Below are 25,120 nucleotides of genomic sequence, written 5' to 3'. Positions count from 1 at the left end.
CTTCAGAGCCCTGGTCCACTCCACTAAACGACAGCCCCACCTCCCTCAATTAATTAATTAAAACCCCAAAAAGCCCCATACCTAAAGAAATCAAATAATTAAGCACCAAAATCGTACTCCCACTATCAACAAACAAAATGGCGAAAGCGGCGATAATACGAAGCAAGCACTTGAAGAGTCCAAAAGTAGAGTGAAAAGTAGAAAGTAGGAAATCACTCCCAAAATAAATAAAAAATAACTGAGGGAGAGAGAAAATGTGCTCGTCGCTTTCTCGGGCTATAAATACTGAAGCGAGGCTCGCTACGAATAGAAAAGAAAACGGAGGTTCTCTCTGTTCTCTCCTCAGCTGAGCTGCTTGGTAGGGTTTTCTCTCTTTGTTTTGCCTCTATCTTTCTCAACGGAAACGGTGTTTACGCTCGTAAGAGTGTGTAGGAGGAAGGAAGTGAGGGTTTGATGGACGCGTACGCGCTACATTTGGCGGTGGCGGCTCTGGTGGGAGCCTCGGTGGTGGCCGTTTCGGCGTATTATATGCACCGGAAAACCCTAACGCAGTTGCTGGAGTTCGCGAAGACGGTGGAGAGGGACAGGGAGAGGGAGGATAACTCGGACCTCGACTCGCCGCAGCACCAGAAGAAGCGGCGTGGGCACCACACGCGCCGGAAGGGGAGCGGATACTACAGGCGCAGCTCCGCTTCGCTTCCGGATGTCACTAAGATCGCCGGAGGAGTCGACGGCGGTGTCGAGGAGCGGCGCAGCAACGGTCCCCTCAACGTGGATGGGATTCCGGTCGGGTTGCCGAGGCTGCACACGCTCCCGGAAGGTATGGCTTGTCGGATTACTCACCCGGAGAGTGATTGATGATCATGAACTTTGGCTTTGCAAAATTCAAAATCGTTTGTGATGCTTTTAATAATTGAAATGATAGTAGTGTTTCGTATTGGATAAACGAATTTGAGGAGTATTAGCGCCTTTTTTGTACATTTAATTATGGATAGGATCAAGACTCTTATCTGCATTATATTGGATTTTTTTTTAAATGTTAATTTATGGTAGTATGGATTGGAATAGTTATATTTGATGAATTTATTTTGGATTGATGTTGTATATGTGATGGGGAGTAGTTTTCATGAAGAAGCGCATCGTGAATTTGCTATATTTTATTATTTAATTTTAAGAAGCATAGCAGTTAATGGAAGAGTTGTATTATTATATAATTGTGCATTATAGTATAGTGCCTGTGCTTATGGAAAATTGGGATAGGGCAATTGGAGTTTAGCTGGGGTACAGGATGATTGGGATCCCTGGCTGGTGGTTCATAACAAACGGTTTACACGTTCATTCCTAGTTTGCCATTTTTATTGAAAATTTTCGGTGGTATGGTTGGTGTAAAATGCCTTACAATGTATAAAGTGAAGTAGTGAGGAAAAACTTGGTTTCACCATGTGGTTAGAGGTATCACTCTACATATTCTGGAGCACAAAAACATTGTTTGTATTCCTAGCCTTTTTTAGTGATAGGATATGAAATAATGCAATGCCCCGTTGTCTCTTCTAGTTCCATCTAACCAAACGCCCTTGCTTTCCCATATTTTAGGACGCCAAAACTCTCTCTATGTAATCTTTCATGTGTTGTGTCATATGGGACTTTGCAGTTGGCATTTTACAATGATTGATTAACATATGCTCACCACTTATATTCATAGCAATATTACATATTTTCCTGGGTTATTCACTTCTTGGCCATTTTTGAGTATCTCAATTTATAGGGTTCATATTCTCCTTTTTGAGTAGACAGTTGTCTATTTGTGAACTACACACCTGATTTTTGGTCAACTAACAGCCTGCCCACTACTAAAGTAACTGTAAATTCCATCAGCTTGCAATTTTTTCTTTTCCTTTTTGTTAAAAATATGAGATCTTCTTCTTATCATAAGAGGGAAGAAATTACAGGATGGAAGGAAAATCCTCAACTGAAGGAAAAAAAAGACAACAACATAGTTTAAAAGAAACTAATGCCAAGTGGAATATTGTCCATCACAAAGTTCTCGTGGGTAGGATCTGTTGTCTTTCTCAAAGCATCTACCACCAAGTTTTCCTAGCTTGGAATCCAAAGAAATGGCTTAATTAGCAGACCAAGAACATTATTGGTCACTTAAGGAATCAGAATTGGGAGACCTTTTCCTTTTCTTAATCGATTAACTATATTATGGTCTAAAGATGCATAACGAGGAATCCATTCCTTGCCTGCTTTTAGTAATGGCATCAGCTTTAGCTCCACAGCCTCCACTGGTATTTAGTAACACCAACTCCTCCAGTCCTAGGAAAGTAACAGAATGTTTAAATGTGCCTTGTGTCATCTGGATTATCTTCTCTCTCACTTTTTTTTTTTTTTGGGGGGGGGGGGGGGGGGAGGGGGGGAGTGTGGTGGTGGTGAGATTTGATGCCTTCCTCTTTTGCTGATTAGGAACATATTTCTTTTTTGTCAGGGAAATCTTCTGGGCTTGCAAGTTCAACTAAGAGAAGTAGTTCTCTTCTCAGACCAACTTCTCCCAAGTCTCCTGTTGCAAGTGCCAGTGCCTTTGAGAGTGTAGAAGGATCTGATGATGAAGATAACATGACTGACAATGCTAAACTAGATATAACGTATCTGCATACGAATGGAAATGCTGTAAGTTTATTATGCACTTATAAGAGCACTTTTTTTTTTTTTTTTTAATTTTTAATTTTTTTTTTTTATCTCACTGCAAGCAAACTCCAATTTTCTTCCCTCTCTGAAATAATGTGGCAATTTCACATACTGCATGTCTTGGTCATTCTTCAAAGAATTTGTTTCTCTTGTGAATGAAAACTTCGTTGAGAAGCTGAAGGGTTGCTTTTCTACCTTTCTTGGTGCAGGGGCCAGAGAGTAAAACCCTATATGAGAATTTACCAGACCACATTAAGGCCAGTGGTGAGCAGATGCCTATTGCTGCCTCCAGTATGATTCGATCCCATAGCGTGTCTGGTGACCTACATGGTGTTCAACCTGACCCAATTGCAGCTGATATTCTCAGGAAAGAGCCAGAACAAGAAACTTTTGCCCGACTTAAAATAGCCCCTACTGGTACTGGTTGCCTGTCATCTTTATTTAATTCATCTTTATTTAATGTACATTATTTGCTTGAACTACTTAAGATATATAGTGTCAATTGTTTTTGGAAGTACTTATATTAGTTTATTGGGAAAACTGAACTTACCCCCTCAATCTATAGCATCCAATTTGCAATGCCCCTAATGTTCAATTTTTGCAATGTACCCTACCAATCTACCACTCAATTTGCAATGTCGCCCCTATGTTGGGATTCTCTGTTACTTAAATTGCAAGCGCATCATGTGACCCACATGTGATGTAAAATGTTTTACCCCCATGAATTTTTTTTTTAAAAAATACAAATATACCCTTTATTTTTATTTTTAATCTTAAGCAATATATTTTTATCATTTTCGGTCTTGTGAAATGTCCATTATAACCCCTCTATAGGATTTAACAAAAAATTCTAACAGGAGGGAGACATTCCAACTTGCGTGGTAAATTGGTAGGGTACATTACAAAATTGGAATGTTGAGGAGACATTGCAAATTGGGTGGTAGATTGAGGGGGTAAGTTGCCAATGAGCTTTAGATCAAATGGTACTTCCTTTGTAGCAAGGTGGAGGGTGAGGTCATGGGTTTAAGTCCTACTGGTGCGTGTAACTTACCAATAAATAAAAAAAGGTTTCAGGAGGATTAGTGTTATTTAAGCTTGTCACTTCCAATGTATTTACTCCTTCATAAATTATTTGAGCTTGTTGCTTCCAATGTTTCCAATTATATATTAAGATCTGCACGTTCATGATCAAGTCTCAATTATTGCTATTTTCTAAATCTGTATATTTGACCAGAGGTGCCATCATCCGATGAAGTGGAGGCCTATATTGTTCTTCAAGAATGCCTTGAATTGCGAAAAAGATATGTTTTCAGGGAAGCAGCGGCTCCATGGGACAAAGAGGTTATATCTGATCCCAGTACTCCAAAGCCTAATCTTGAGCCATTCTCTTATATTCCTGAGGGAAAGTCTGATGTAAGTTTACTTTGATATGCAATATGCTAAGGTTTGTACTCACACTCCTATATTTTTAACAACAACATGTTCTATTATTTATGCAGCATTACTTTGAGATGCAAGATGGGGTCATTCATGTCTATGGAAATAAAGATTGTAAGTCCAAGAGATTTGGTTGCTGGACTTCTTTTGCTTATTTTAATTTACAAATTTGTGTTCATCTACTGGGATCTTTATGCATGTTTACGTGTTCTTTCGCAGCGAAAGAAGAGCTTTTCCCTGTTGCCGATGCGACAGCCTTTTTCACTGACCTGCATCACATACTTCGAGTTATTGCAGCAGGGAATATTAGAACTCTATGCCATCATCGGCTGAATCTTCTGGAACAAGTAGATAGTTTTCTTTTGAAGACTATTAGTGATTAAGATGCATGATAATGTCTTATATCTTATGATAATAATAATTTTGTTTTTGACATTGTGCTCATTTGTGTACCTTTCAGAAATTCAATCTTCATTTGATGCTTAATGCGGATAGAGAATTTCTTGCTCAGAAAAGTGCTCCACATCGTGACTTCTATAATGTCCGGAAAGTTGATACACATGTTCATCACTCGGCATGCATGAACCAGAAACATCTTTTAAGGTTTATAAAGTCAAAGCTGAGGAAGGAGCCTGATGAGGTATTCTACTGATGTGTTGTCACATGCTTCAGTCTGGTGGTTACTTTTTTCATTGAATGCACTTATCCATTTCTAAGGCTAAATTGTTTTCATGCCAGCAATGGCACCTGTTTAATACAATCCTTCAGGTTCACGTAATGATGGATGCTAATAACGTTTTTTTTTTTTTTTTTGGCAAAATAACATGGATTGTATTTCTCCAAAGCCTTGACATTTGTTTTCCTTTTTTAAGGTTGTGATATTTCGAGATGGGACATATCTGACCTTGAAAGAAGTATTTGAGAGCTTGGATCTAACTGGGTAATGAAACCTTCTTGTGTTTTCACCAAAAAAAAAAAAGGATAGATGTCTGTGCTCTTTGTTATAATTAGTTGTGATCCGAGTTATTTGTTTATTTAGAAACAGTTTGTGATCTCTCTTTGCATTTTTTTGAACAGGTATGATCTGAATGTTGACCTTTTGGATGTTCATGCAGACAAGAGTACTTTTCATCGCTTTGATAAGTTCAATCTTAAGTATAACCCTTGTGGTCAAAGTAGGCTCAGGGAGATTTTCCTTAAGCAAGATAATCTCATCCAAGGTACATCTAGCTAGTTTTCTTAATTACTAGACATGCTTGAACTATTCTTGCTGCAAGCCACTTATCCCCTTGTCACTATAAGTCAGTTATTATATAGAGTCTGTATTCTCTTATTGAATAGGTCGTTTCCTTGCTGAGCTGACAAAGCAAGTGTTTTCTGATCTTGCTGCGAGTAAATATCAGGTTCTTCCTTGTTTTCCTGTTCATTTATGTGTTATTATTTTATAGTGAACTTTCTGCTTTGGCTTTTATGTCATTAGCTTGATTCTTTGTCAGCTGAGAGGGAGCAAATACTAAAAATACAATGCTTATGGAACAAGACTGAAAGTACAATCTAAGTTCATAAATTTATTTCTAATCTCACTTCATTTTTTTTTTCCTTTTTAAAAAGTAGATGGAGGTAGTTTGAGTTGTGTACTGTTTGGTGTGCAAATATTTTGAAGGGTTAACTACATCTACCCCCTCTAACTACTATCGTTTTTGCAATGTCCCCCTAATATTTTAGTCCCCCGCTCAATCTACCATTGTGTTTCATTTATGTATATTTTAACACTACTGATTTCTGATGCTTCATTTTGTTGCTGCAGATGGCTGAATACAGAGTATCAATATATGGTAGGAAGCAAAGTGAGTGGGATCAAATGGCTAGTTGGATAGTGAATAATGAATTGTACAGTGAGAATGTTGTTTGGCTGATTCAGGTACTCACAAGAATCTGACCTAAATCAAATAACAAATTTATATTATATATTGCTGAAATGGAAACTTTAGACATTTTTGACAATGTCTCCGTTAAAGGTAATGAATATTCACCATTTCCTATTGGCTCAAACTTTTAGGATAAGCGGTGATATGAAATAGTTTAAGAGGAAAAATCTTGAGTTCGAAACTTGTTTGTCACTTACCCTCATTTCAATTAAATAGTTTACGTGTTGTCTGGTCCCACATGCGATGTAGTGTTTAAATATTAATTAAATGATTAAATTCAACATTTCCAACCAACTTAGACTTTTAGGATAGGTGGTGGTTTTTTGTTAGTCTTAGCAATCATATAACTATTATATTGCACCTGAATTTTTTTGTTTTATTTTTATTTTATTCTTTAATGCCATCCGCATTGAGGATGCTGGAAAATTGTAGGATTTTTGGGAACTGTCTTCGACTTGCTTCTTTTGTAGAATAAAATCGTTGAATCTGGTCAATGTATCTTAAGTTACCTGAGTGCAATTTCTTTTATCTTTGCAGCTTCCACGATTGTACAATGTGTACAAGGAAATGGGAATTGTTACATCATTTCAGAACATTCTTGACAATATCTTTATTCCACTATTTGAGGTTACTGTGGATCCAGATTCACATCCTCAGTTGCATGTTTTCTTGAAGCAGGTATTCAGACTCTTCTGTATAAAATCTTCTCATTTTCATGTAAGAGGTTTTTGTAAGAGGTTTTTCAGTTAACTTGATGCTAAGTTTTGTTTTAAAAAATATTGAACTGCTATGAAACTGGGCTACTCACAAACACACAACTTATTTACATGAAACTTGATTTTCATGGAACTTCTTCAACCTCTTCCTATGTCATGGATTTGGTTTACCATGGTCATCAGATTCTTTTAAGTGCATCACGCCCAAATAATTTAAGGTGAGCTTGATTGCAGGCTTACCATCAGAGTACGCCTGTAAGAGGTTGAGGTTGTCCTTTTGTTTTATTAATCTTCTATGTATAAGATTTATCTGCTTAGATGTCTGACTTGTCGTGTTTGCTTGTTCAGGTTGTTGGATTGGACTTGGTGGATGATGAAAGTAAGCCTGAAAGACGCCCCACAAAACACATGCCCACACCGGCTCAGTGGACCAATGTATTCAATCCGGCATTTTCATACTATGTGTATTACTGTTATGCTAACCTCTACACGCTAAACAAGGTGTGTACTGCCACCACAATCATTCTTATAATTTATTACGAGTACTCGTTAGAGTTGCTTAACTATTTTTCCTACCCCCTCCTTTTGTCTTCTTTTTATAAGAAATAAAATGATGCAACTTGGGTATGCCTTCTTGACATTATTTAACTTCCTGAATGGAATTATAAATCTGAAATAATTCAAATTTGGACATGTTTTTATGGTAATTTACTGGAGTAGCATTTCCTCCTACACATAGCTTGGGAAGCTGCATTCATCAGAAGAAGAATAAAATAAATAAAGGAAAAAATTGGGAAGCTGTATTCCTTCTCTGCATTTCACTGAGGTTGGCAAACAGCTTTTCAACACACCAATTGAGCCCTTCCAGAATCTTAGCTTAATCCTTGCCCTCATTTCTAGAGATTCTAGCATTCCTTTCCTTCCAGAGAGTAGACAGCAGCAGGAAAAGTTGTCTTGACAATGAACTTAACAAATAGGTTTTTTATTTTTTTATTTTCTATTTATATGTTTTTTTAAAAGAGTCTGATTTAACAAGTAGCTTGTTTTCAATGTTGTTTTGTGTTGTTTTTGTAATTGTGACAAGTGCAATATTTCTGACCACTTAGATGTTACTATTTTCAGCTTCGTGAATCAAAGGGCATGACAACAATAAAATTCCGTCCACATTCTGGAGAGGTATTTATGCAATATTTTTCTGCTTTTATACAGATGTTAGATGGTGTGGGTGTCTCATGTATGGCAATATTTTCAGGCTGGTGATATCGACCACCTTGCGGCAACCTTTCTTACAGCTCATAATATTGCACATGGAATCAATTTGAGAAAATCGCCTGTACTTCAATATCTGTATTATCTAGCGCAGGTAGGATATGTTTTGGGATTGATATCATGATTTGATTAGTTGCAATATTGGTTTATCTTAACATTTTATGTTGGTTATCAGATTGGTCTGGCTATGTCTCCACTGAGCAACAATTCCTTATTTTTGGACTATCATCGGAATCCATTTCCTATGTTTTTCCTACGGGGTCTCAATGTTTCTCTTTCTACTGATGATCCTCTGCAAATACACTTAACAAAAGAACCTTTGGTGGAAGAATATAGCATAGCTGCTTCTGTGAGTTCTCTCTCTGTTTCTCTTGAATACATACATACATACATAGAAGCCGAAATATATTCATGGCCATTGTTACAGGTGTGGAAGCTCAGTTCGTGTGATCTATGCGAGATTGCCCGTAATTCAGTCTACCAATCAGGATTCTCGCATGCCTTGAAGGTACATACTCTTATCCTGACGGCTGATGACGTGCTGATATTTAGGAAACTATGGTGATTTGTAGCTGTCCCTTTTATGTACAAATGAAGAAGAGGGGCTGGCGATTATTGAAACCGACATCGTGTTCCCCCTTCTACATGGAGTTCTAGTCCATTATTTCAAAAATTTAGCATGATCAGGATATTCTTCACAAGATTAGTCATCTGTCTTCATTTGAATGATCCAATATACTGACTAATTTATTACATCTTCTTTACCCTTGCTGCAAAGATATTGTGACAGCTGTCACCTTCACCCAACTCTTTCCATCTGATTTGTGTTCTACTGTTGTGGACACTTTATTAGTGCATGCGTGTCTGTGTGTGCATGTATTGGAAATGCGTGTTAGGTGCTCTCTTAATAAAGCATTCACCTATACAAAAGCGGCCACTGCATAGCTTCTAGTGCATTTAGGCTGTGTCTCGGTAGGGAACCTTTTTGCTTTTGTCTATTGCCAATTGATCCAAATACCATCAATTCTAACTACAAGTTGTAATCGCGTATTATTGCTTTTCTGAACAAACATTTTACAAGTCACCCTTTTGCCAAGTATTGAGATTCTTTGATTGATGCCTCTATACGGCATGCACTTTTCCTGATCCATGGCTGATCAATCAGTAAGATAGTTATATCATTGAACCAAATTGACTGAACTTAGTTCTAGTTATTTTAAATTCTTGAGAAAAGATGAAACAAACTTTCATGATATTCAAATGACGTCTCAATTTCATACAGATGCTTTGTCACCTGCCTATTACTGTACCTGATCCATTTGAATTTCTGTTTCAGTCGCACTGGATTGGGAAAGAGTACTTCAAGAGAGGACCGAATGGAAACGACATTCACAGAACTAATGTGCCTCATATTCGTTTGGAATTCCGTGACACGGTATGATTTTAATGCCCTTTTGCTCTGCCACTCTAAGATGTGCATATTTGGTTATAATGAAGCCTCAACTCTCTCTCCCCCCTCTCTTTCTCTCGCTCTTACCCACTCCCTTTTTCCCCTGCTCTATGTGTCCCCCCCGCTCTCCCTTTTTCTTATGTGGTAAACATCACAAGATCACATAATGAAATCAGAACGATCACAAATATGTCCTATATTATTAATATTCTTTATTTTATTTCTGCTGAAACAAATAGACTAGGTGTTTAAGGAGAACTATGATGTGATTATGATGTTCGCAGATCTGGAGAGAGGAGATGCAACAGGTTTATCTGGGCAAGGCCATTATCCCTCAAGAAGTGGAAAAGTGATGTGCAAGGTACCTCTGCCTGATCTATCCTTGAATTCACACAATTTTACAAGAAGCCATTCAATTGATTTCGATGTCGTTACTGGAATTTCTTCAATAGAAATCAATTGGTTAATCTAGTTCTGCTTATTTGTTGAAGTAGGCAAGGAAATCTGAGTTCTGCTTATTTGTTGGAGGCAAGGAACTTACTTTGCACTTGCTCATCCTGCATGAAAGAGAGAGTATATATAATTCTGGCATGCAAGCTGAAATTTGGCTATGGCTGAAGCAGCTTGCGAACAGAAGTTAAACGTGATCTGAAGACAACGGAGCCATCTGATGGCGCATTCACAAATTATAATATATTATCTAATGGCACCATTGTCTGAGGCAGATTCTCACTCTGGAATATATCCTATAGCAGTAAGGTGTCCATCTCTCCTCTGAGCAAATAATGGCAGTGATATTTTGTAGTAACTCCGTAGGTTATAACTAGAACTAGATAATCATAGGGTTTTTCTTATTTTGAACGTTGCAGCTAGTTATATGTAAAACGCTACAATGTAATGCTTTCCCATGGCAAGAAGGGAAAGTAGTCTCTTGCCCTATTAAATTTTGGCTCTTATATCTTCATAAATGTGGTCATTTCTCATATCTCATGGAGTGAAACGGAACGGAACAATAAATCGATGTTTTGCGGTCGGTTATAAATAAGATGAACTGTCCTCTAGTGTCTATATACATTTTGCGAATTGGTAGAGAAACCCAGCCTTGAACCTGCTTTGGTATTTTATCTTCATGTGCTGGCTTCGTGTCGTGCCACTGAGTTGTTGGTAGTGCAGTCTGTGGGCTCTATTGTGCCTGTGCAGCCTTTTATTTTTATTGTTTCTTTATGTGCAAGTTGGAGCATTCTGTTAGGTCCAATGGTAGAAGGATAAGGATTTTCTTCATTTGATTTTTGTGGAGAGGTTAGTTCACAGCGAAGATTAGCTTTTCGTAATCTTGGTGTAGATGTCTCTTTTTAACAAAAAAACATTTTGTTGTACATGTGGCATCACTTCTGGACTTGTCCAGGTCCAGACTTTAAACGCCAAGGCTCACCTGAGTTCCTGATCCCGTAATTTGATCAGGCCTAATTATTAGAATCAGCCCAACCTAGCCCGTTGGGTCTAAAGATAAAACATGTAGGCCAGGCTAAACTATTACAAAATGTTCAGAATAGTACTGGCGACAGCTTTTATTACAAAATTTGGTACTTACGAACTTGAAAATAATTAAGCAACAAAATTTAATAGATAAATTTAATTATTTACTACTTAAGGTAATATTTATCATGTAAATTTAAATTACTATATCTAAAATTTGTAATATCTTTACCAACACTCTTTAAACTCAGGTAAGTTGAAAATTAATAGGAGCTTATTTGAGATTACTTTTAAAAATAAGAGTTGTCTATAGAAAAAGCTTGAAATAGCTTAGTTAAAAAAGCCTCATTTTCAAGCTTTATAACGATTTTTTTCCACACATCTTTTTGTTTTTTAAGAGCAAAAAAAATATTTTTAAGAAAGGCTTTTTACCAAACACCCACTTTTTCAGCACATCTTTTATATACTAAAATAGTAACATGTTCAAAGCTAAACGTTTCAATCTTTGTAAACGCCATAACAATAAGATCCTCTAAATTTCAAATGAAAGAGCCAATATCAATTTCATGGACCTATTTTATGCTGTTTTCATTGTTGGCAGTCTTTTAAATAATTTAAAGTATGTGGTATCATCCAATAGGATACCGTTAGACGCACAAAACTTTAAATCATGATTAAATCAATACTATTCATTTCAATTTGCGAGGACTTGTGGCCTAAAAGCCATACAGTTTTCTTTCTTATTCAAACAAGCTTGTTCCATGCTCGGTCCAGACTTCAAACAACTAGCCCGAGCTCCATCCAGAATTTGTCAGGACTAACTGTTATCTAACACAGTCTGGCTCATTTGTTCGCAACTATCTCAAAATTTTCTAATCCCAGGAAGAACAATTACCTCCTGAGAACAATCACATTACATTGCCCGCAATACTACAGGAATTCAATCAAAGTAGTTTGTACGAAGAGAAGCTTCAAAATTGACCATACAAAAAGCATTTATAGAGGAAGAAGTATAAAATAAATGCTCTATTTCTTGTACTGCTTGATCTCTTTGATCACGCCATCAGCAAGTGAATCAACATCATTGTTTTTCCCAAAGAATTTTACAAATTTCATATCAGGACCCATCAAGTACCTGCACAAGATTCCCAATATTGTAATATTTGCAATACTTCTATTCAAATATTGTCATATTTACTTAAAAAAAAAAAAAGAAGAAGAAAGAATCATATTTGAAATTAACTAGGACTGTTCAACAAGAACATTTATTAACAGACATTAAAAACATAACATTAGAAACATGCCACCATCATAGATCAAGTAATATGATGATATTATAGATGGAAGTTGATAACAGATAAACCACACAATAGGTGGAAAATTGAGGTGCAAGGAACCCAAATAAAAAAACTGATACGTACATGACTATCGAGTGATCGACAAGATAATCAGAGTCTTCCTCTGCTGTCTTCATATAATAAACTCGGTATGCACGAGCAACACTCCGTATCTCGTCTGGGGTACCAGTTAGCCCAATTAACTTTGGATGGAACTCTGGATCAGTGAAAAAGTAAATTACAGAATTAAACTATCAAAAATAAAAAATAAAAAAACTAAGATCAACCAAAATATAGTCAAAACTAGCAAGCAATGTACATTAAGAAGCACCTTTGACATATTCGCCTACTTGCTCAACAGTGTCCCTCTCGGGATCAACAGAGATGAAAACAGGTACAATTTCAATCCCTGCTTTTTCCTCTGCAAGCATGAAAAGAAGAAACTTAGGATACCATACGATTACCAAGCCTAGTCTACTAAAATAGGGCTACAGGAAGCAAGCCTTCCCCCTTTGTTTGTTGTGAGTCCACCTCACCACAGGCAATAAATGAATGGAATGAGTGAAGACCTTCCTTCCCCCTTACCATCACTGCACCATTACACAACCACAGAGTTTGCAACCATAGTCATCAAACCCAGAGCAGATATTGACCTGGTCAAGATTCTGGGTGACTGGTCCAAAGCGAGTCAACCAGTAGTACCGCTAATTAATATTGTACATCTTTCAACTTCTCCCAAATTGCAAGAAGTTAATTTTATATCCATATAGTTCTAATGCTTGTACAGTCCATTGCATCGACTGGATCAAACTAGGCTACATATCGAGACACCAATCGGACCGGCTGTTGAAATAACTATCTTCGCAACAATGCATGTCTCAAAAAAAAAAAAATTAAGAAAATCAAAGATCCAATAAAGGACAACATGAACGCTAAATTAAGCAAATTGATGGCATCTGGATAGCTTTTGGATTACTAGCTTGAACACAATTCTGACATACCAACATAAGAAGACATGCCCTGACATTCTTGCATTAGTCAGTGGAAAACAAAAATTAATGACACAATACCACACATCAGAAACAAAACTTCTGGAAGGAGTATTTGTTGTTTGTTTCATTTTGTTACAACTAAGACATTCATGTCAACCCCATTCTAAACTTGATCGCCATCAAAAAAGTCTTAAAGAGTATCCTTTCTGGGACCACACTATGAAGAAAGGACTGAACTTTATCAATTGGACAAACTGTCTGAGGGCTTCTAAAGGGCTATGAGCAGGTGATAGCATTCGGAATTTAAGTTCATAGGCAGGGAAAATATACTGCCAATCACTAAAACATAACTAATCTAACATGCCCCTGTAACGACCTTCAGATATGACAAAACAATATAATCAACTAAAGGAGTTGTTCTTTCTTGTGCTATATTTGGAATGAGAGTAACTAAGATAATGCCAAACATGACACGAGCTGCTCTGTCAGATACTACTGATGTGCCAATTTTTTATTTGCAGCTATAGATCCCCCAAGTGCCCACAAATGAACATTAGCAACTTACTTATTTTATCAACTGCAGCAACTAGCTTCTGTAGCTCCTCTGGGCAGATGTCAGGGCAGTGAGTGAAGCCAAAATATATCAATGTCCATTTTCCTAAAAGGTCCTTTTCAGTAACATGCTTCCCATCATGATTGATAAGATTAAATGGGCCCCCGATGGCTGCCTGTCCCACAGATGGTCCCTGTTTTACTGCCTCTGAAGCACTAGTAATTTCTGCAGAAAATTAGAAAAGTTACCAAATAATATCTTGAGAGGATCAAGGAGACACAGATGCTGTAAACCAGAAACCAGTCTTAAAAATAGGCTATTCATTAAAAATCGGAAGAACTAGAAGCATAATCAGCGCATTTAACCAATATTTGGTGGTACAAAATTTCTTCAACCTCTAATGTAAATAGAACAGACATTATAGAAAATGAACAAGAATAAAAAGCGAAAGAATCATTGAAATGTTTAAGGCATATACCATATTCATCAGATCAATAATCAGGTGTCTAGATGTGTTCACGTACATATTTTATGACCAGTGTAGCAATAAACATCAGCAAAACAATAATGTCACAGAATGTAAAATAACAAGTTGAGCAAAAGTGCATCACAACACAAATGTTCCGACAACACAATAGCAAGCAAGTTCATATCCCAACTCCAAAGATTACATAACCGGAGTATGTTCTTCAGCCTGAAAATTTTGTAATTTCTTCATATTTTATCTATCCTTCCACATACAAGGACAAGGAAACAAATAACAATGAAACCAATACAGCGTAGAAAAGAATCTTCTTCTTATTTTTTATTGAATTTCTTTAAATAAGACCCAAAAAAAATACCATAACATTAATAAATTGATCAATATACAATCTTGATACCAGCAAATAGTCTGGCAACAGAAAATGCAACCAAGAGCTGCTGGGGCATTGCTCATATATATATATATATATATATATATATATAAACTCAATCCATTTGCATGCATCTAGACACAAGGTGAAGGGTGAGGTTGAGTTCAAGTCCCATCAAGTGCGTGTAACTTTCCAATAAAAAAATAAAAAATTCCATAGTATATTGTCAAAAATATTAGTTTGTTACTCAAGTCTTGCATCAACGCAATAAGACCATCCAGTAACCATCCCTCGTGAGATAATTTTACAGTCACAACTAACATACATATCCTACTCACCATAGTAATCTACCTTCAATATGTTGTTTCTTTTGCTTGTCGTAGTAGAAGATCAATCCTGCGCCCGTAGCAATGAGCAAAAGAAAACTCAACCATGAAACAGGCTGCGAAAGGAGATTCGATCAAGTCACAAAGGCCAAAAAATTCGCAAAACCAACGGAATTAATGAATTTTCGTATTAACTGGAAAAAAACAAATAGGCATTGTATAGAGCAGTAGATCTTACCCCTCCTCGAACAGATTTTCCAGATTCATTACCCTGATGTGATCCTCCAGAATGTTTTCCATTGCCAGAGTTAGCCTCTCCAGAACTGTTTGGTGCTTGATTTTCCGGATTAACAGAGGCAGTAGAAGTACCAAACAGACATCTCTGATATATTGCTAAAGACTGAATTCCGAACCCTAGAGGTACGACCTGAAATATCTAATCTCAGTTTCAAATGTCAAGTAAACTTGAAAATAAAAGAACAAAAGCATAGAGGATTGAAACTACAGGAAAAGCATATAGAAGAAACGAAAAAAGAAAAAAGAAAAAAAGAAAAAAACAAATAAAAAAGAAAATCTCTCAACTTAATCACGAACCGATTGAAGAATAGGAAGTGTTCGGAGAGGAGCCGTATCGGCGAGCGGTGGAGAAGGTATCGGCAATCTTCTGAGTTGGCTGAGACAGCGATTGACGTAGCGGAGATGATTCACGTTTCGCGAAATGATGGTCGCCATTGATGGTGCAAAGAGGATCTTCCAAGCCAAAAAGCCTTCTGGAGCGCGAGTAGGGGTTTTCTGAAGGGGTTTTGCGTTCGGTTACCGGGTCGGATTATTCGGATTTAGAGCCGATTTGGATTTCGGGCACGAGAGATTGGGCCCTTAGGCCTACGTGGAGAACTAAAAGCGACATACAGAGGAAAAACCAAAAAAAAATAAAAATAAAAATAAAAATAAAATAAATAAATAAAACCTCATACCCGATTTAATTCCAAATATATATATATATATATATATATATATATATATATATATATATATATTTTATGGGAAAAACTTTCGCAATACTTTCATTTCATTGTTATATTAGGATAAGATCTGTTAAAATATACACATTTTATTTTATTTCACTCACATTAAATCTTTGTTGTTGATCATTTACTTTACTTTCATATTAAAGCTTAATTGTTGATCATTTACTTACTTTCTCTCCCAAAAAAGATTTAAAGATAAATTCTTAACCGATGCATCCACTGCAACAGGATGGTTTTGTTTGCCGACTGCCAATAGTTTCTCAAGTTCCCCCAGGCCTCTACTCTATAAGTTTCTGCCAATATTTGCATGCTCCTGTCGAGTCTTAAAAGACAACCAGTGAAAACATTTGATGAGATTTTTCTAATCAATTTGAAACTTTTTAACTAAATTATTCATCCAACCTTAAAGTACTTTCACACATCTGGTTCTTTGCACTCATTTATAACAAGAATTAAAATCCCTTTCAATTACTCAAAATTAGAGAATCACAAAATCGTAACCTTTCATTTTAAATCTAATAATCTATAAAATGTCAACTGCTTTTGTATAACCTAAACATTAAATTTTGATTTTTTTTTTTAAAAAAAAAGAATTAAATTTTGATTTTAAGCCGTCTTTTGTTATACTAAGGTTTAAATGATTTTATAGACCATTAAATTTAAAATAAAGGGCTTTTAAATAATTGGCTTTTGAAAATTAAGCTTAATACTTTCCCCAACATGACACACCCCATCGAGAAGGGCGACATTGATTGTGCAACACAACCCCAAATATCAAAACACGACAAAACCTTGAGCGAATAATTCCTTCCAGAAAACGCAGCGTTCAAGTGCGTACACCTTAATGTTGTTGTAGACATCAACTCCTCGATCCATTTTTCAGGACCTGTACAACAGTTCGGCTAATCGAGGAAAACCAAAGTCCCATTAATCCACCACTACACGCCCACACTATTAGGTCAGAGACAAAAATAACTATTACTAGTACAAAACCGAAATTTATTTTAGCAGAAGGCTTAAAGGTACAAGATCTTTCCTTGGGATAAAATCTGATGTCCACATCCTAAAATTACAAAAACTCATTTTCGTCAATCTCACAGAAGAAAAGTAAGGAAAATCATTCATATACAAATGGGCGCAATGCCAGGTCCATCACAGTGCCTCACTGATTTTTGAAAGACTGCAACAAATACAACAAATATGGTTATAAGCTAGCTATACAATCTTTAAGCAAATGAATGAATAATATGAGAAAAGGAGATAACATAGAATCCAACCTCGAAGTTCTTAGAGATATCCTTCACCTGCTCAGCAATTTCTTCTTTCTTTTGTGCAGCTGCATGGACAAGCCATCACCAAATAACTAATTTTGCCCAGAAGAGTACAATAATGGAAACTATAATGATTGGAAAAACAGACACATACCCTTAACCGAAATGTCCTCAATCCTTTTTGATGTTCTCACAGCAAACCTCTGGAATGTGGGGCTGAGAAGCCACAACAAAACATTATATTAAAAACAATGGATTACTGGTTCATCTAATGTGCACACACCAAGTTAAACAATCATTAAAAGGATTAAATATAAAAAATAAAAACAAGAAGCATAAGCCCTCAGTTTTAAATTGTTGCATGGCTTGCACTTTATTTAGCAGATTCAGAGGAAAGAACCGCTGCTGGGGGGAGGGGGGTTACCGTACATTATAAGAAATGCATATCATTGACACCCTACCTATGTCATTTGTGTGAGAAAGACTGCCATTTATTTAGCAGTCATTTTCCAATTTCACGAAATCAGAATCTACTTGGATCCATACAATTCATCCGTTCAGTAAAACATGTACCTCAATATTCAATCTCCCACTAATATTACGGAATTAGCGGAAATGAAGAATCAAAGAATATAAAAAGAAACCAAAACACAACATGACAAATATTCACATGGTGAAATTTTCTTAAACCACCTAGTCTGCAGAACTTTACAGTCGCACTGCAGATGAAAGTAAAACTGGAAGTTTTAAGATTGTTTCGCTAAAGGATGCAAGTCAATCAGGATCGGATTACTCCCAGATGGCCTAATTGAGAAGGTTTAATGATAAAACTTCAAATACATCGCTTCCCATTCAATAAACCATGAATCTCAAGCTTTCTCTATATGTTTTAACATTTGTCAGATATGCAATCTGATTGCTCAGGAATGCCCCCATAGCCCCCATCGCATTAACAACCAGTGAAAACATATTTTAAAGGACACCTTACCCTATAGCCTTTGACACATGCCGAATTACAATCACTCAAACTGAAAATAACATAACTAATCGGAGAAAAGTAAAATTTTCTCAAACTTCGTAAGCTGCGGCGCGTAAATATTATACACGGCAGACAAGATCAAACCAAATCGAAAATTTGAGGTTCTTTCGCTTCAAATGAACGAGCCAATCAGGAATAGTCCCGCAGGCCAGAGAAAGAAGCTTCGTTTATTTAAGATAATCATCTTACATATCAAACAAAACACCAAAAATACAAGCAATCACGGAAGAGTATAGGACCAGTAGGCAAGGTACCTGTTGGCAAGGCTATTAACGAGAAGCTCATTCACGAGGTAAGACATAACTCTGTGCATGAAATTCCCACCCGCCATGATCGTATCTTCAAGTGCGCCACTGTCAAAAATCAATCACACAAAAAATGAAACCCAATCAGCACAAGCACGTACAAGATTTAACAAAACCCTATCCCAAATTCATGAATTTGCAAATACCAAACCCTAAAAAATTACTACAGAATAGCTCAAACAAATTGATAGGCTTTTAAATACAAAATGGAACACCTAAAATCCAGAGCAGAAGTTGGTAACCCTAAGAAACGTAGGGAAGGATTTGATCGATTTTCACCTGAGAAACGTTGGCGAATGGCGCAGCGACGAAGAAGAGCCTTCAGCTTTTCCAACACACCAGGAACCGATTGCGGCAGTTGGTAGCGTGAGCCTCACTATATTGGCGAGTCTTCGAGGTTGGCGTAGGATTATGGACTTATGGCCCAAGGCCTACAAGCCCAACCCATTGGCCCATCTTCTGATTAGAGCTGCCCTGTGGACAGGCTTTGGTGTTCATTTTGATTGTCTTTTTTAATTATATATTTTTATTAAAACTATAAAATAACTTCTAATCCACAGCATCTCCTACCCATGTTAAATAAAAATTTCATAACATAACAAGACCATTGTTCTTAATCTTCTGATCTTGTATTTGTTTGGTAAACCAAATATATATATAGGGATGATTGTTCATATTCTTAAGAGAAAAGTAACACCAATCTCTAATATAAAAGCCATATGGTAGGAGCGTAAGCGAAATGAGTAAAATGGAGCGAAACCATGTAAATTCTTTGTATATTATTTTCTCTCCATTTTTCTTTATTTTTCACTAAATTGTATAGTCTCGATAATCCTAACATGCACCGGAGTGAAAATGATCGAAATATATTCCCATTCTTACAATTCTTTTGCCCTGAAATATCTTCTCAAAATGGTGTATTGTATTTGTAGGTGATAGGAAATTTTAACAAGTACCAACTAAAGGAACTGTGATTGTTTCAGAAAAATAAAACAAAATTACAAACAAAAAGGCAAATTTTATTTGATAGAACAATTTTAATGTTGAAAATTCCAATAGATTGAGCTTTTGGAAGACGTGGACTTTAACATGAGTTTATGTACTAACTAAACATTAAAACATGTCCTCCTAATGGCTTGTTCTCTAACAGTTACTTCAATATGCACCATCCAATTTCTTAATATTCTACTAAGTACCAAAACTATTCTATTGTATCTTCTGCTCCTTTTGATCTCTTTCATAAGTTTCCTTATTTTTAAGGATTTTTTGACATCTAATGTTAGATCTTTTGACATAATGTTTGTTACTTGTCTTCTGTTTGACTTATGAATATTTGAGTTCTTTTGGTCTCATAATTTTTCAGATCAAACACGCGCTTTTAAACAAAATCGTGAAAAGTGTTACGTTTGAAAATTTGGGTTAGTCTTTGGGCGGCTCTCATACCATTTTTAGAACAGTATTTAGAGTGAAAAATAATTCTCCCTCTCTGTAAATCTTTGAGAGGTTTGTATTGTATATATAGAAATGATTACAACAAACAAAGGAGTTTACACACAACTGAAATGTTACAAAACAGAGTTTGAAAGAATCAAAACTTCTATACAGTGACTGAATTATCTTTATACTCTGTTGTAGTAGATTGAGATATTCCTTGAATCCTTGGTTTGTTGTAGTAGCTTACAATCCATATCCATATCCTTTGGAAAAAAAAAAAAACCGTTTGAAAACATTAAAAGAATATGTATATGTTTTGAAACCACAAGAAGGAGGTGCATTTGAAAAAACACAAAAATTTAAGGGCCGAATCAAAATTTTAAAAATCAAACCACGATTTTACCAAACGCTTAACTAGATAAAATCCTCCATTCACCCCGCTATTAGACTCTAAAAGTGGCATAGTCCCCATCAAATCAAAGGATTTGGGCATAAGAAATCAAAAGCTATGTATAATTGATGTCTTGTTGTGACAAAAACATATGGGTCGGTGTAGATTTTTTTGTTTGTTTTTTCTACAAATGTGCCAAAAATATTTGATTCCATGTGTCTGGGACTCCTGGCAAACACCAATGTATGCAATCTGCATGGTGCATTGGGTCGGCTTTCTGCTCATCAGTTAACAGTTTACCCCCGGTCTCTGTGTAAACCGATGCGTGGGCATCAATTCGGTACTCGGAGATTTGTGTTATGTTGATGACCGTAACTGGAACTTTCATTTTCTGCACAACATTTGTTACAACGCTCATGATCTTCTTGTCGGAACCAGTTCCCCAGTGCTTCTTTTTCATCACTGGCTTTGTCTCGTTGAAACATTTTGTCCCATTCTTTCTATTCCAGTCTTCGCTTCTGAAGAGAAGAAATTCGAATTTTGTGTAGAATCATTAGCGAGAAGAACATTAATTTCATATATGAGTTGTGAGAAACGCTCAGAGAGAGAGAGAGAGACCTAGTGTGTGTAGGGGACATGGTGGTGAAGAAGACACGGGTTTTATTGGGATTAACAGTTGAGTCGACCCAGTTGGCCCACGTCTTCAAACCTATTCTGTAAGCAACTGGTGTATCCAGCTCTTCATACCCTTCTTCCCCATTTGCAAATGATCCCCATCTGAGCTCAAGCACACACATGTTAGCTTTAAATAATGGTGCTGCAGAAACTTATATGAACTTATATATTTGAGTTTGCGGTTCCAAAAATAGCTATTTTAAAACGTGTAATTTTTAAAAGTAAACTTAAACTTTAGTAAAATTATAATTTCACTTTCAAAATACTTTTTATAATTTGGTTTAAAATTACACTTTTTTGGCACGAGAAAACGCACTAAGTGATGAAGATGATGATGTCCAATTTGTTGTGTCATATGAATTATGTTCCAAGAAAACTTACAGTGTTTTGAGTCTAAGACCACTCATCCACCAAACGTAGGTATTGAAGACAAGGATATCCACTCCTACCCAACTTTTGGCATGCTTTGAAACAGAATCCACTTTCAGTATTCTCTTCTTCGGATCTGCTATAATGTGGAGATCTGAATTGGACTCCACAAGAAATGGGGCCCAATAGAATTCAATAGAAGCATTATATTCCTGAAAGGATGGGTGGAAGAGATTATTACCTTTCTGTTTAATTACCACAAACCCCTCTTATAACCTCTAAATTTGCTTGAACTTACCACTCTATGGCATGATTTAGAAACTATGACAGTTTTATTAAATCTGTATGAGAATTACATGCATTTTGAACACATGTAACTCAATTTGAATAAAAACTTTATCTTAAAGTTTATTCACATAGTTTTTTTTTTTTTTTTTTTTTTTCCTTTTTGCAAAGTACAGAATTAATCAATTATCTATATATACCTTGGCTTTGAAGACTGAAAGAGAGCGGCCCCGTCTCATGGACTTCTTGTCCTCAGGTATGATGGATTCCACCATACAGACGAAAGATTGCCATTGACCTCGTTGCAGTGAATCTCCTACAAACAATATCCTCTTTCCTCGCAGTTTCTTAAGAGCGAGCTCTGGATTAAACCTGTCAAAAAAATAATTAGATAAATAGAATCATATCCATGCAGAATCATGCACTCAAAATGTGCTTTTGTTTAATTTCCATCCTGATAAATTAAACTTGTATAAAATAATATTCAAATGTTAACCCAAGATATTGCTTGTATAAAAGAATAATCTGCGTTTTTAAAAAATATCACAAAACGTAAAGTGCTTAGCATTGCGATTTAAAAAGCACTTAATTTAAAATAAGAAAAAAATCTGTGATTTCAATAAGCAGGTTGTGAGATGCTTATTTGAAAAATGTGTGAATTTAAACCAAAGTCACGATTTCGCATAGTAAATATTTGATAGAAAAGTATTTTTTAACATGTTTTACCAAACGCTTTTATGATTTTAAAAAGTAGTGATTTCAAAAATGCAATTTTTAAAATTACACTTATTGAAATCATAATCTCAAACAGATCATAAATAATCCTTTTGGTTACGCCCGCTACCTAAAGCTCGAACCATACCCTACCCGGCAAAGGAGACGCCTTGCACGGTGTCCCGAAAATTTAGTTGGGGTTTTGCCCAGATACTCCCATTATAATTTAAAAAAAAAAAAAAAAAAAAAAAAAAAAAATCAAATGTTGAACATGTATATCAACCTAGGCAAGGTACAATCTTCCGGCTGCCATTCCCAGTGACGGTAGTCAGAATCCGGCCGTCCATTCTTGACGCAAGAAACTTGCCTATCAAGATACGGGCAGGTTCTGTCTGAGTACAAGGGCTTGATTGAACTGTTGAACACCCACTTTCCGTTAGCAACATTGCATTCCTCTGGGTCAAATTCGAACCTATCATCTACAAGGGACTCATCCACATCATTCTCTCCAGTTCTGTCATCTGCGTTAATGGAAAATGACATTACAACATTAGAATCAATTGTGGAAGGAAATAAAACATCAATAATCAGAAACATGTTGTGGACTTACTAGATTTTCTGGCAGCATTTTTCCTGGAACAGGAATATTTATGCTTGAAAATGGATCTGGAAGAAAGAAAAGTAACCGTTTCTGTATAGAAGAGAGCTATGAAGGCCAAAGCACAGATCACTATGGCCACAATAATGGGAAGAGGTGGCCTTCCTCTGGAAGGTTTCATTGTGGCTGAAGTAGAAGGTGTTAAACTCATGGCCTCAGGTAGCAAGAGAATGAAAACTTGTGCAACAGAATGATGAGGACTTGTCGAAGAGGTTTCTGGGGTACATTTTTATGGGGTTTTTGAGTAAGAGTAAAGCTAAAGCCTTGTATAGTTGGGTTATTATCTATTGCAAAGTGTAATGGGGGTTAGCAGGCAATAATAGTTGAAAGGCTAACATCTTGGGCTCCCCGTATCTTTTCAGGCTGATAGCGTAAGCTTATGTGATGGTCCAACTACTGTGTATGGCCATCATGTTGACCTTTTAGAGCCAACATTAGGTGGGACTAGGTAATTTGTTGCTAGAATTAATGATTATTAAAGGAATCTCTAGCTCCCTCTCTCTTATGACTTCTATTCAGAGATCTGTTTCAACTGGAATTGGTAAAATTTACTCTATCAATACCGTATGTTTTCCATAATAGTAATGGACTTGTGTCCTTGGAAGATTGATGGTCACTGAGAAAGGCCGAGGGTTGTAATCACTGAATAGAAAGGAGCCGGCAGGTTTGTGGAACATTATATATGGGTGACGCAGATTGGGGACCATAAGAAATGTCTTTCACTAATGATTAATATATGTTGACAGAGTAATCCTAAATGGAATATATATATTTCGGAATTTAATAAATTGGTGATAGTTTTTTGAAAAACCATATGCATCACTATTAAATTCACTACTCCTCATATGCGTCACTATTAAATCATCACTACTTAAGTAGTGACGGTTTAATTAAGGCCCTACTTAAATTCACTACTCCTCATATGCGTCACTATTAAATTGTCACTACTTAAGTAGTGACGGTTTAAGGCCCTAAACCATAACTAATAAACCATCACTAAAGCCTCCTTTTTTTTACTTTTTTTTTTTTGGTAGTGTATATGACTATAAAAATCAGCATTTCAATTTTATAACAATCGTATAACGGTTTACTAAATAACGGTTTTCAACTGAACTAATTATAAAACTCCGTCTATCCTTTTCAATGTGTCAAAATTCAACATGGCTATCTCCCTTAGCTAGATATATAAGATTAGTTGAGGTTGATCAAACATAGTTTGAATTGTCTATGTTAAACTTACGTCAAAAACGATAAATTTAATTGTTTAATTAATATTCTAATACTTTAATTCATTCCTCCTTAAATTTTAACAAGTCTAATTCGAACTAAATCTAAGAATTTTTGTTTTTTGATATCATGTTAATCATTACAAGCCTACAAGGTGTCCCACTAATTATGAAGGATTATATATATTATATAGCATGCCATCCTCCTCAGTTGTGTTAATCAATTCATTTCCACTATATCAGGTGCAGTAAGTAATTGAAATTAATTTATGAACTGGCAATCATTAGATCCCATCACAGGTTGTTAAGGGTCAGCTATTTGTTGAAAGATCATGCTGGGGAATAATGATGTAAAGCATTGTCACCGCAGCAATGTATTATCAATAACATATTAATTTGGTATATACATTAATGTAAAGTAATCGTTGCTTACAAATCAAAGCAACCCACAATTTTCTGGCCGTGCTTTTCACATGTCTTAGGGCTTGATATATATGAACATTGATTGTTGCCGTCGAACCATTACGAGTACAACTGAAATGTGGTCCTAGGAAATTACGCAAAGATGGCAATCGCTTGAAAATGGATTGGCCTAATTTACATTGTGTAGTTAATACAAGTGTGGAAACAGTTCTAAATGTTGGGGTTGTTGTGGAATGTAAAAGAAGGAAACAATCACGAGTTAAGAACGAACAATACAAG

The 25,120-nt window shown here is 36.1% G+C and overlaps 4 protein-coding genes across 5 annotated transcripts; 1 reads left to right on the top strand and 3 right to left on the bottom strand.

Moving 5' to 3' along the window:
• Window positions 1–324: 324 nt before the first annotated feature.
• On the top strand, window positions 325–10,551 carry FAC1 (AMP deaminase, putative / myoadenylate deaminase). Of its 2 annotated transcripts, none has more exons than XM_059606311.2 (20): window positions 325–820; window positions 2,486–2,667; window positions 2,895–3,102; window positions 3,920–4,098; window positions 4,185–4,236; window positions 4,342–4,469; window positions 4,583–4,762; window positions 4,995–5,062; window positions 5,200–5,342; window positions 5,464–5,525; window positions 5,930–6,043; window positions 6,588–6,728; window positions 7,115–7,267; window positions 7,889–7,942; window positions 8,019–8,129; window positions 8,211–8,384; window positions 8,463–8,543; window positions 9,372–9,470; window positions 9,770–9,846; window positions 9,980–10,551. In XM_059606311.2, the coding sequence occupies exons 1-19, from the start codon at window positions 454–456 to the stop codon at window positions 9,836–9,838; spliced, it is 2,565 nt and encodes an 854-aa protein (XP_059462294.2). In that variant the 5' UTR covers window positions 325–453; the 3' UTR covers window positions 9,839–9,846; window positions 9,980–10,551. The 2 variants fall into 2 exon arrangements, with proteins under 2 accessions (XP_059462294.2, XP_059462295.2); XM_059606312.2 differs by having other exon boundaries at window positions 9,977–10,551.
• A 1,098-nt stretch (window positions 10,552–11,649) lies between these two features.
• HCC1 (electron transport SCO1/SenC family protein) lies at window positions 11,650–15,838 on the bottom strand. The gene is made up of 7 exons (XM_059606314.2): window positions 15,618–15,838; window positions 15,262–15,450; window positions 15,049–15,139; window positions 13,856–14,068; window positions 12,630–12,719; window positions 12,383–12,515; window positions 11,650–12,096 (listed from the first exon to the last, which is right to left on the bottom strand). Exons 1-7 carry the CDS (start codon window positions 15,753–15,755, stop codon window positions 11,988–11,990), a joined length of 963 nt encoding a protein of 320 aa, XP_059462297.2. The 5' UTR covers window positions 15,756–15,838; the 3' UTR covers window positions 11,650–11,987.
• Window positions 15,839–17,033: 1,195 nt separating this feature from the next.
• LOC148583502 (UvrABC system C protein) lies at window positions 17,034–19,031 on the bottom strand. Its single transcript, XM_088511286.1, has 5 exons — window positions 18,946–19,031; window positions 18,616–18,714; window positions 17,477–17,538; window positions 17,329–17,387; window positions 17,034–17,231 (listed from the first exon to the last, which is right to left on the bottom strand). The coding sequence occupies exons 2-5, from the start codon at window positions 18,690–18,692 to the stop codon at window positions 17,214–17,216; spliced, it is 216 nt and encodes a 71-aa protein (XP_088367412.1). The 5' UTR covers window positions 18,693–18,714; window positions 18,946–19,031; the 3' UTR covers window positions 17,034–17,213.
• Window positions 19,032–20,441: 1,410 nt separating this feature from the next.
• TBL3 (trichome birefringence-like protein (DUF828)) lies at window positions 20,442–23,375 on the bottom strand. Its single transcript, XM_059572069.2, has 6 exons — window positions 23,145–23,375; window positions 22,818–23,055; window positions 22,021–22,192; window positions 21,548–21,747; window positions 21,110–21,268; window positions 20,442–21,009 (listed from the first exon to the last, which is right to left on the bottom strand). The coding sequence occupies exons 1-6, from the start codon at window positions 23,341–23,343 to the stop codon at window positions 20,676–20,678; spliced, it is 1,302 nt and encodes a 433-aa protein (XP_059428052.2). The 5' UTR covers window positions 23,344–23,375; the 3' UTR covers window positions 20,442–20,675.
• Between the last annotated feature and the right edge of the window lie 1,745 nt (window positions 23,376–25,120).

The sequence above is a fragment of the Corylus avellana genome, chromosome 10, assembly GCF_965113065.1.
Source record: "Corylus avellana chromosome 10, dhCorAvel1.hap1.2, whole genome shotgun sequence".
In the NCBI taxonomy this organism is placed as follows: domain Eukaryota; kingdom Viridiplantae; phylum Streptophyta; class Magnoliopsida; order Fagales; family Betulaceae; genus Corylus; species Corylus avellana.
The sequence above is the reverse complement of the archived record's forward strand: the minus strand, read 5'-3'. Positions and strand labels throughout refer to the sequence as shown.